The 12,463-nt window shown below is 44.5% G+C and overlaps 1 protein-coding gene across 1 annotated transcript in view; it reads right to left on the reverse strand.

The window, feature by feature from the left end:
- The window catches only part of HIF1A (hypoxia inducible factor 1 subunit alpha), a 47,645-nt gene that overhangs the window by 19,722 nt on the left and 15,460 nt on the right, over positions 1 to 12,463 (reverse strand). Inside the window, exons 3-5 of the mRNA XM_070942478.1 lie at positions 5,759 to 5,904; positions 4,234 to 4,318; positions 1,965 to 2,077 (exon numbers count right to left, since the gene is read on the reverse strand). Coding sequence (XP_070798579.1) covers positions 1,965 to 2,077; positions 4,234 to 4,318; positions 5,759 to 5,904 — 344 coding nt within the window. The remainder of the gene's footprint in view (positions 1 to 1,964; positions 2,078 to 4,233; positions 4,319 to 5,758; positions 5,905 to 12,463) is intronic.

Consider the following 12,463-nt stretch of genomic DNA (forward strand, 5'->3'; position numbering starts at 1 on the left):
CACCTCTATCATCTCAGTGGATTCTGTCCATCCAATTTGTGATTCAGAGTGAATGTGAGAGATTTTATCCACGAAATGCTTGGCCAGATGATCACAACTTACATAAACTGGATCTTCCTTTCCATTCTTTCCCAAGGGGTCCAGGACACTCTGAACAGTGTAGTTGGCCAACATTCCGCAGATGCAATAAGGGAGGGAAAGTAATTATGCTTCACTGCCCTTATCGCCACAGAGTAGGCTCGAATCTGGGCTCCTACTCGTGTCCGGTCACATTCGCTTCTTGTTTTTCACCAGCATCATTCTAGACGGTTCTTCACTTCCTTCATTTCCTGGAGCTCCTCAATGAATCAAGGAGCTGTGAGGGGTTGATTTGGGGGAGGAGGGGGGAAAGGGGGGGGAGAGGCTGCTCAGGGGTAAATGCTGCCGAGGAGTGCCCTGGCCGCCACCGTATTCCAGAGGTCAACAAAGCGCTCAACAGAGTCGCCCTCCAGATCGCTGGGAAACTCCCCAAGCGTCATCAGGAAACCTTTAATGTAAAACACATAGATTTTTCTCACAGATTTGACACTGTGACTCTCTCTCCATCCTTCAAATTATTTTAATATGCTTAAAATATTAGATTTAAGTTCTTGAACAACACAACAAAACAAACCAGTCCCAAAACATTTATGTACTATTGTGTCTTAAAAAAATATTTCACACAATGCTACTTTTCAGTGAAACGTCTCATCACTCATAGCCATCATGGTTGCTTAACTGCTTAAAAATATTGAACAAAAAGCTACTCTATTTAATCTTTATATATAACATCAATTATTCTATTTTATTCAGGCTAGGTGAGCACTGGATTGGAAATCTTACCACTTCAGACTACATAAGTAAAATGATATAATAATGCTTAACAACTGCAGAAAGTATAATTTCTGCAGTATAATCAACTGACCAGTGCAGCCATGTCATTCTGGTTTTTGTCCTGTAGACTAGATTTCTGGTAGCTCTATGGCAGTAGTGAAATCCAATTTTTTTTACTACCGGTTCTGTGGGCCTGGCTTGGTAGGCGTGGTGTGGCTTGGTGGGCGTGGCAGGGGAAGGATATTGCAAAATCTCCATTCCCATCCCACTCCAGGGGAAAGATACTGCAAAATCTCCATTTCCTCCCCACTCCTGGGGGAAGGATATTGCAAAATCTCCATTCCCACCCACTCTGGGGCCAGCCAGAGGTGGTATTTGCCAGTTCTCCGAACTACTCAAAATTTCCGCTACCGGTTTTCCAAACTACTCAAAATTTCTGCTACCGGTTCTCCAGAACCTGTCAGAACCTGCTCTATGGGTTATCATCCCCCATATTTCTGTGCCACAATATGAACATTAAGAAAAGGTTTTTTTTTTTTTTTTTTTTAATTTTGATTTATATGCCGCCCTTCTCCGGAGACTCAGAGCGGCTTACAATGCGTTAAGCAATAGCCTTCATTCTTTTGTATATTTTATACAAAGTCAGCTTATTGCCCCCACAAACTGGGTCCTCATTTCACCTACCTTAGAAAGGATGGAAGGCTGAGTCAACCTTGAGCCTTGGAGAGATTCGAACCAGCAGAAATTGCAGGCAGCTGTGTTAATCACAGGGTGCACTAAACCCCTGTACTATCAAGGCTCATTGTTTCAAGTACCATTGTTCTCTGTGGATGAATATTTGTAGCAACAGGGAACAGTTTGCCCCATTTAGTGCCAACATTGAGCAAAATTCTAGATTACAAGAAATTTTGCTCTTAACTTAGAGCACTTTAAAATCCCATTATAATCGCAGAACAGATGAATGCAGCCTAGAATGTGACTAAAAAAAGCTTAAAAATATGGAGCATCCAAACAATGTGAGATGCCAAGGGAGCATCTTATAATACATAGGTTCTTCAAATGCTCTTGAAGCATTTATTTATACACTTCTTTCAGAGCATAAGGAAAATTACCTTCCATGTGGCTGATTTTATATTCACAGTTCTTCCTCTGCTGGTCAGTGTACATTTCATTCTGAGGAAAAAACTCCGTTCTGTATTTTGATCCTTTCCCTTTTTAACGGATCCTAATACAAAAAGAGCACAATGGGAATGAAAGAAAACAGATGACAACAACTGAAATACAGAAACAGATTAACACAATACAAAACACTATGTTTAATTTGTATTCAATTTCACCTATGAATTTCTTTAAACAGTGATCGTACAGGTTTGTTTATACGATCATTTGCAGTCACAATAGCTCTTCCCATGGCCCATAAAGCACTTCCAGCTGTCATAAAATGTTGCATGATTCCATTTTGGATGCTTGGCAATCTGTTTGCATTTATAACCAGTTGTGAAGCGCCCTGAAATCATTTGAGTAACAATTGCAATCTTCTCTGCTGGATTCCCCAGAAAATCGATGGAGAAGCTGGCAGGGAAGGTTGCAAGCAGAAGGGATGTTGGATTTTAAGTCCATTCTACCAGCATGCCAAAGGATTTCCCCTTCCCTTCTTTCAGAGAGGAGAAATCCTCTGATGCATGGGAGAAAAGGACTGCAAATCTAACTAAAACACTAATGAATGCCAATAATTTCATCCCTTTTGAGGGGAAAAGTGCCAGAACCCCAGCATTGTGAACCTTCCACAACAATGGTGTTCACCAACACTTTCACCGGATATGAGGTCCCACCACCACCATGGCCAGGTGGTTGAGGACCTCTCTCAATGCTCTAGTTAACAACCGAACTGGGAGAGCCAGGATTGCAGTTGTTGAGTAAAACAGTTCCATAGTGACTTGCTTAATAACTGATTCATTCAACGATCAAGGTCACAGGCCTAATTGTGTTCTTAAATGGAGGAGTATTTGCAAAGATTTACTAATTATTTTCTTGCTTTTCCCATGAATCTTGTCCCTTCTGCTCTTGGTTTAGAGTGGATGGAGTAAGGTGAGATTAGTGTTGGGAGGAAATCAGCAATTTAGCACATGAGACTATTGCTTCCAACTGCATGGTTGTATTATGTAGTAACTTACTGTTTTGTTTTGAAATGCTTTTTAATGAGACAACTGTAGAACATGTACATTGTTATGTGTATTGCATACATAAAAAACTGGGATGGGAAACAGGATTTGGGGCTAAAAGACTACTCTACATCCCATCAAGAAAATCTTTAGAGAAGGGCATATACAGATAGCCATCAACTTGCGACCACACTTGAACCCAAAATTTCTGTTGCATAGTGAGACATTTATTATGTGAATTTTGCCCCATTTTATGACCTTTCCTGCCACAGTTATTAAATGAATCACTGTGATTGTTAAGTTAGTAACATGGTTGTTAAATGAATCTGGCTTCCTCGTTGACTTTGCTTATCAGAAGGGCGCAAAAAGTGATCACATGACCCAAGACATTGCCATCATCATAAATGAGTCAGTTGCCAAGCGCCTGAATTTTGATCACATGACTATGGGGTTGCTCAACAGTTGTAAGTGTAATAAAACGGTCATAAGTCACTTTTTTCAGTGCTCTTGTAACTTTGAATGGTTACTAAATGAACTACTGTTAAGTCAAGGAGTACCTGCATATGAACCGGATGAAAATTTCTACTTAATCTAAACTATTCAAGACAAGTTGCAGATATCAACAAGAAAACGCGAAGTGTTTTATATTTTAATTTTTAAATCCCAATTTTTTAATTTTTAAATCCCAATTCAAATTCAATGTACAGTTTACAAATAGAAGTTACAATTTTTACAAATTTAAAATTTCATAAGATTGTATTTGGGTAGGGACTTGTTATAATTAACATAAATTATGGGACTGCTTAACAACATTAATCAAGCACATATTTAAGGAGAAGCTATCTGGTCTCAAAGCAAAACTCTGAATGTTTCTCTCTCCTTAAGTTCTTGGTGTTCTCTGAGCTTGCTTTTTTTCTTTCAGATGTTTCATTACAAGAATAAAAATAATCATCATGCCTAAGGAAGTGGTGAACTTTTTTCTCCTACAAGCATTGATTTTCATCAAAGAATGCCTAACATCAGATAAACAAGATCAAGAAATAACAATACCCCAGTAGGGCAACCATATATAAACAGCCAACAAATTTCATTTCCTGATGCACTGATGTTACCCAATCTGATAATGAAATGTCTGCAAGAAAACAAGCTCAGAGAACACCAATAACCCAACAATTCAACTTCAAGCTACATATATTTTCCACTATCTTTTCCTTCTTACCATTTCGATGGATGAGCATTTCTCTTAACTCTTCATGATCACATGGATGAGTGAAATCAAACACGCTGTGTCCTGTCAATTCAAACTGCCAAAGGGAGGGAAAAAAGCTGCATTTAGCACTGTATATTTATTGCAGGAAAAAACACTGGTTATAATCATAGTTTACTATCCTGTTCATAGTCACTAGGGATTCACTATGCCAATGATGCAGCCACACTGTCTCTAATTCAAGCTGACTTCAGAAGAAATCTACAGTCCTAGCAGATTACTATATAAGAGGGGTGTAATGCTAGCACGGTAGTGTGAACCAAACGACTAGCAACAAGTGGCAGCCAGACTACATTGAAGAATTGGCAGTTAACGACAGTTGGCAGCCAGACATCTTTGTAGAACTCCTGGCTCTCTACACTGGCCCAATGTCTGATTTTTTCAACATAGACCACCCTGTCCTTGAATGGCTTGGTGGATTGGACATTAATATTTAAACTACTATAAGCCCATGTATTTGCCAGATGCTAAATAAATAAATAAATAAATAAACTATATAAGAAAGGCTCACAACAAAATATTCTAAATCCAAAGGGATTGGATGCTTGAAAGGATTGAAACACCACAAACACTAATGAAAGACAATCTCATAGACCAGGTTTCGGTCTTCAAATATTATGGCATAGTGCTCCAACCTTCATGAATCTGGAACAAATTAAATCTATATCTAATATGATTATTAACCTATTGGACTACTTTTATATCAAAGGAGGCAAGGATATGCTTGGGAGGGATGTAAATTTGCATTTGCAGCTTGGTACTTATAAAGTTTAATTTCTTATTCATAAATTAATTTATACTCCATTTAATTAGTTTTAGTAGTTAATATTTATATTCCTTAGTATTTTGTTATCTACATTTATAGCATTACAATGAATCATTTTATTGACTTTTACTGATTTTCATGCTTTTATTTTTTTAATTCAAAAGTTATAACCTCTTGTAATAGTCACAGAAAATGCCGGTTGACTACAATAAATTTAACAACAATAATTTTTAACATCTGTGTCACCATTGCACCATTGCACCATTGTGTCATGGTGAACTATGACCATGGTGACCCACTATCAAATCCACTGTCAGCCACAGAAGCTAAATAGGCAAAGTCAGGCTAGTCATTTTCCCGCGGGATTGTTATAGTGGGAAAAAACCTGATGGCAGGACGCTTATGCCTATAGTCTTGAACTCCTAGGGCCGTGATGGCAAACCGTTTTGGGCCTGGAAAACCTCCTGCACCAACCTGGAAGCCAAAATGGGGCGTGGGGGGCTGGGGCGCATGCACGGAGGGTTGGGGCGCATGCGCGTGCATGCACCAGGGGGGTGCTTGCATTGCATTTTGGGGATTTGGTGTGCTTTGGGCACTTGGCACCAAAATGATTAACCATCACTGTCCTAGGGGAAAGGTTAGATATCTAGTCAACAAATGAATAAAAATAAATAATACTCTACACAATCAAAAGAATGATTCATGCCATACCTGAGTGAGTCCCATACACTTGTTCACATTTTCAGAAGTATAGATCATGTCACCATCTTCAGAGAGGACCATAACAAACCCATCCAGAGCTTTTAAGTAAAAACAATTCAACTGTGTCTCCATTTCAGCTTCTGCCTCTAAGTCATCTAGAAGAATCAGTACATATTGAATGCCTGCAACCCATCACTATAAAAAAAACAATGTATCAACTTCCATAAACCAAAACTAGATGAAAACCTAAAACCATGCTTTGTGGATCAAGCGTACAAGTTATCTGAGGCCATATGGATGTCGCCCTGGGAATCTTTTTAGTGCAGTTTTATAATACTCTGCCCTGAATAATCAATGGGCAGGGCTTATACAACAAAAACTTTCAGGGATGCTAATGAAGTTCTGTCTGGAATAAATAACTTTATTCTGTAACCATGCATATATAGTTGCTCGGTGACTGTTCAAACATATGTTCTCTCTAAAGAATGAAAAGTACTATAGGTGCACAAAACCTTAAAGTACTCATTTTCTTCTAGGCTTTGGGGTGAGATGGGTAGGTTTGTTTGTTAGTCATTTTTGTTTTTGGTCTGCATATTAATGGAATTAAATAATGTACCAATAACTTGGAAAACTGAGTGTCAGAAAGACATAAACATCTTTAATTAGATTCAAAGCAATCTATTTTACTGTCCACTAAATATTACATGTCTAGTAGTGAGCATGTTGTCCTTGATACCAACTTTTTAAAAGTTTGCCTTATTTGGGTATCAATAGTATTTTCAGAATAACAAGAAGAAACAGAAGAGGTTAAGTCACCAACAACTGTAAAACAGGATTTATAATATTCTCCTGCAGTCTTCATAATACCAACAAGTCCTTTCCTTTGAAGCAGTAACAATAATGGCAGTAATAGGTAAAGAGCTTGTGAAGTTAAAAAAATAAGATCCTTAGCTTTACAATTCTAAGAAATGACTTCTTGAGATTGGGGAGATAAAAAGAAACGAACGTTGTCTTACCTGAACGTTCCTTTTCAGCTCTCTGCGACTGCAATCCACCTCTGGGTTTCCTTCTTCCTCGCTTCCTATTGACTGGGTGATTTTTTTAAAACTGTCTCTCCGTGCTGTGGCCACGCCCACCTTCCCATGATGCACCAGTCTTTGAACGAAGGCGTGACCACCTAGTAGACAAATCAAAAATTCATAACAAGCCATATAAACTTCAAATCTCTGGAACCCGTAAAAACACAAGAAATCAAGAACCCACAGGGCGGGTGTGGATTGCAGTCGCAGAGAGCTGAAAAGGAACGTTCAGGTAAGACAACGTTCGTTTTCCAGCCCTCTGCTCCTGCAATCCACCTCTGGGATATACCAAAGTTCAAATCCCAGGGCGGGAAAAACTACTTGGACTCAGACTCCTGAACCTCAAGGACACTTTGGAGAACACGTCGCCCAAAAGATGCTTCGGCCGAAGCATACGTATCAATTCGGTAATGTCTGATGAAGGGTGTCACAGAAGACCAAGTAGCGGCCCGACATATGTCTGAAACTGAAGCCTGCGTAGCCCAGGCGGCCGACGCCGCCGCACTACGAGTAGAGTGAGGTAATATGCGACTCGGCACAGGACGAGAACGTTGCTTGTAAGCTGTAGCTATGCATATCTTAATCCACCTGCCCACTGTGGAAGAAGATATCTTTTGGCCCAAAGAAGGTGGATGAAATGACACCAGAAGAGCCTCAGTTTTACGGATGGATTCAGTCCTGCGAATATAACGACGTAGAGCCCTACGCACATCAAGGGTATGCCAGTCTTTTTCGCGTTGATGTTTCGGTGACGGGCAGAAATCCGGAAGGATAAGCTCCTGAGCCCGATGAAAATATGAGTTTACTTTGGGTAAGAATGCTGGGTCCAGACGTAGTATCACTGTATTAGGTTGAAAAATACAGAGATCTTTTCTAATCGATAGGGCGGAAAGTTCTGACACCCGTCTGGCAGAAGTGATCGCCAAAAGAAAGGTCAACTTGAAAGACAAAAACTTTAAAGGAATGGACCCTAAAGGTTCAAAAGGAGGGTACATCAAGGTCTGAAGAACAAGGGAAAGGTCCCAGGTCGGGTACCTATGAACAACAGGTGGGCATAAGTTTACTGCTCCATGAAGAAATCCCTTAAGTAACGGATGCATAGCCAAAGACGAGTATGGGGGACACCGAATGACTGTAGATAATGCAGCCGTCTGACGACGAAGGGTAGAAGGTGACAACCCTTTGTCTAAGCCGGATTGTAGAAAACACAGAATGTCCTCTATGTGGGCTGAAGTAGGGTCTACCAGGTTGGCCGCACACCAGCGACAGAAGGCCTTCCAGGAAGAGTCGTATATCCTCGAAGTTGACGGCCTACGAGAAGCCTGGATTGTACTTATGACGGAGTCGGGCAGTCGGTCCTTTCGCAAGATAAGCCGCTCAAACGCCAAACGGCCAATTGGAGCCATCCTGGCTCTGGGTGGTCGATGACCCCTTGGCGTAGGGCGATGCGGTCTCGTGGAATCAGCCACGGTGGACGAGACGATAAGGCCACAAGATCTGCGTACCACTGTCGACGAGGCCAGTTGGGAGCCACCAGGATCATTTCGGCCCTTTCCTCCAAGAGCCTCCGAATTACCTGAGGAATCAAGGGAATTGGGGGAAAGGCGTACAATAGCCCCGGGGGCCAATGGCAGCGCAGCGCGTCGTGATCCATCGCTGACTGGCAAGGGTAACGAGTCACATAGAGTGGAAGTTGTGCATTCGACGGGCTGGCGAACAAGTCCACGACAGGCGTGCCGAACAGAAGGACAGCTTCGCGAAAAAGCCCCGGATGCAGCTGCCATTCCGAGTGATCGAGACTTTGTCTGCTGAGCCAATCTGCCCTCACATTGTCTACGCCGGAGATGTGATCGGCTCTCAAGGAAAGAAGGTGGCGTTCCGCCCACCGGAATAGACTTTCTGCTTCTAACATCAGAGACCTCGAATGTGTCCCGCCTTCTTTGTTTACATGGGCCTTGGCTGCAATGTTGTCCGTGAGCACAAGGACGTGGTGACCCTCCAACTGAGATTGAAAATGTTTGAGGGCCAGGCGGATTGCTCTGAGTTCTAACAGATTGATGTTGTGGCCTCTTTCTGGAACGGACCAACGACCCTGCACCACCTGATGTTGAAGGTGGGCTCCCCAGCCGCGAAGGCTGGCGTCCGAGGTCAGAGTCAGTCTGTCTTGAATCAGAAAGTGCGAGCCCTTGTGAACTGCCGATCCCATCCACCACTGAAAAGACAGCCGAAGTTGAGGTGGAAGGTACACTTTGTGTAGGGAATCGCTGCGTCCCGAGCGCTGGTAAGGGAGCAGAAACCATTGTAATGGCCTCGCGTGACGTCGTGCCCATGGAACAATTGAGAAACACGACACCATCTTCCCCAGCAGCTGAGACAGCTGGAGAAGGGGGATGGAGCGATGAGACAGAACTTGACGTATCAGGTCTTGAAGACTCGAGATCCTGTCCGGAGATAGAAAAACCTGACCCCGAATAGAATCTATCACCGCCCCCAAGTGCAGCAGTGATGTGGACGGGTAAAGGTGACTCTTGGGAAAATTTATTGAGAATCCGTGATCCTGGAAGGCCATGATGACAAGATGAAGGTCTCGAGTAGCCTGACTCCTGGACGATGACAACACCAGGATGTCGTCGAGGTAACAGAGTACTCGCACCGGGATCTTTCGGAGTGACGCCGCCACTACAGCCACTAATTTTGTGAAGGTTCTCGGGGCGGAGGATAAACCAAAGGGCATTGCGCAATATTGATAATGATCGTCCCCAATTTGAAAGCGCAGAAACTTCCTGTGTGAAGGTGACACTGGGACATGCAGATATGCCTCCCTGAGGTCGACCGATTGAAGGAGGTCGCCACGACGAACACCCCCCAAGATGGACCCCAGGGAGTGCATCTTGAATCTGCGATAGCAAATGAAAAGGTTTAGTTGTTTCAAATTCAAGATGGCCCGACAACCCCCGGAATGTTTCGGGACGAGAAAGAGCGTCGAATAGAATCCCAGGCCATGTTGATCCGGCGGTACCTTCTCTATTGCTCTGATGTTGAGTAAATGGCAAACTTGTTCCTGCAGCAAGCGGCCCTGTTCGGGAGAACGTGGCACAGGGCAGCAAATGTGTCGAGAAGGCGGACATCCCAGGAACTCGATCGACAGGCCGGAAGACACCGTATGAAGGATCCAAGAGTCCGAGGTCGACTGTTCCCATTGATGGTGGAAAAGTTGCAGACGACCGCCAATGGGATCCCGTGACCCGCAGTCATTTGCCCCTGCGGAATTGACGGTATCCGGCTCCTCGAAAGGGGCGCTTGGAACCAGAGGAGTTCCTGGCTCTGTCACGAAACCGCTGGCGATCTGAGGAACGGTCGGGACCAAAGAATTGTGGACGTTGCGAATAGGCACCGCCTGACCCGGAAGTCGCTCGAAAGGACTGTCTTTGATAATAAGGCGTGTAACGTCTTTCAGGTCTGCGATATGAGGAAGTCGGCATAATCTTCCTCTTGTCCTTATCCTCGATAAGAACAGGATCAAGAGCGGAGCCGAACAGATTCGGAGCCTTGTAGGGTGCTGCCGCCAAGCGCCACTTAGCTTTGGCATCGGCCCTCCAATTCCGAAGCCAAAATAAACGACGGGATGTAATAGACGAGGCCAAAGCCCTGGACGTAAACTTCACAGAATTTAAGGAAGCGTCGGCCGAATATTCCGTCGCTGCAACAATTTTGTTTATGTCTTGGTGGAGACGTGTGTCTTCTGGTGGTAGCCTATCCTGAAGCTGCCTCAGCCAAAGCAGCGTCGCTCGGTTGAAAAAGGAAGTGGCAGTCGCGGTTTTGATTGCCCATGCCAGGGCTTGATGTTCTTTACGAAAGGAAAGCTCAGACTTTCTGTCCTCCGATTTCAATCCGTCCAGTGCATCCGTTGACAGTAAGGACGAGGAGGACAGGTTGGCAATGGGAGTGTCCACCACAGGAACAGACAGCATGGCGTCCAAATCTGGTGCCGCACAATATAATTTCTTATCAATGCTATTGGGGCCCGTGGACGAAGCAGGTTGAGACCAAGGAGATTGTAGCACGTCAGAAAAAAGTTGAGGACAGGGAATGAAGTCCCTGCCCGGTTTGGAAGAGGAGAACAAGGCCTCGTGGGGGTTCGACGCGGACGCAGTCTCAGATGTTGCAGGCGCAGAGGCAGACATGTTAGTGACCTGACGAGCCTTATGCAAAAGAGATTTAAACAATGAAGGCCTGAACAACCCGGTAAAGGCAGGAACATCAGGAGCGAGGCCCTCGTCCTCCGAAAATTCTAAATCCTCAACAACATTCTCCCCTTGATCGGACTCATCCGAAGAATCAGGCGCCAAAAGGTGAGAAGGCCTCGGAGTCGGTGCCATAGGTGGTTGGGGCACCTGATGGGGGGCCATCTGTGCAAGAGGCAAGGACGGTTGCTGGATTCCCGCGGCCAAAATTGAAGACAAGGCGTTAGACAGCAAAAACTGCAAGTCCATCTGGGGAGGCAATAATTGTCCATCAGCCCCACGAAGACCAGCGGCGGTTGGTGTGAAAGTCGCCTCAGGGCGAGAAGCAGGAGGAGGGGGGGCGGGGTTGAACAAGCCCACCGATGAAACATCAGGCAACGAGATTGAAGCTCTTTTTGACAGCTGTCCAGAGGTACCTGGCTGTGGTGGATCAGGCGCCTGGGCTCCACCAGACGCAGGCGACAAAGGTGGTGGATTCTGGCCAGTCGGAAAAACAGAGGCCAAAGTGGCCTGCCTGGCCTTGTCATATTGGCGCTCCAGAGCCCTGTGGCGTCGCTGTGCGTCCTTATCCGCCGCTGCCGATGATTTAGGCTGGCGGGAGTCCTCAGAAGCAGACACGACTCTGCTACGAGATTTGGACTTGTGCTTGGCTGGAGCCCTAGGGGGGCTGGGCTCACGCTCCTCATCAGAGGAAAAAAAGGCATCCGCCATGATTAATAAGATTAGATATAATCAATTGGTTTTTTTTTTTTTTTTTTTTTTTATAGAAAAATGTAATAAACAATAACTTGTATAATGTTTAACTTCTTTTAGACCTTTTTTTTTTTTTTTTTTTTTTTTTTTTTTTATATATATATATATATATATCCAAACACAAGCTGAACTATATACACTTAGCCCTCTTTAACTCCGAGGGTGTCACAGGGGATTAACAAATACTGCCCAAGCTCCAATAAAATTAGTGGGACAACAGACAGCTGGTCCCCTTAACTGGGCAGGCTGACAAGCAAGCGTACACCCCAACTAAAAAGTGGCTTAGAGAGAGGGTGACCCAGGAAAAAAGGCGGCCCTTAAAGAGCGACTTTGCCGTTCAAAATGGCGCCCGCCAAAACGCTGCCAGGAAAACTGCGCCAAAATGGCGGCCTCGGGCCGTTCAGAAATGGCGGCAACCCAGGCGGCTGAAAATAGCGTCCAAATAGGGATCAAGGGCAAGCCTCGCCAGACGCCGCCCGAGGGACGGGCGTCAGCGCAACCTCACCGCCGCAGCAGCCGACTCTCTCCACAAGGCTGTGGGCTGGAACGAAGTCTCCGACTCTGCCTGGGCGCCTGAAGCCCCGAGCGGCAACTTTGAAAGGCTGACAAATGGATCGCAGCGCCACAAAAAAACAGCA

The sequence above is a fragment of the Pituophis catenifer genome, unplaced genomic scaffold (genome assembly GCF_029215685.1).
Source record: "Pituophis catenifer annectens isolate HBS135680 unplaced genomic scaffold, rPitCat1.0.hap2 SCAF_1, whole genome shotgun sequence".
Classification (NCBI taxonomy): Eukaryota; Metazoa; Chordata; class Lepidosauria; order Squamata; family Colubridae; genus Pituophis; species Pituophis catenifer.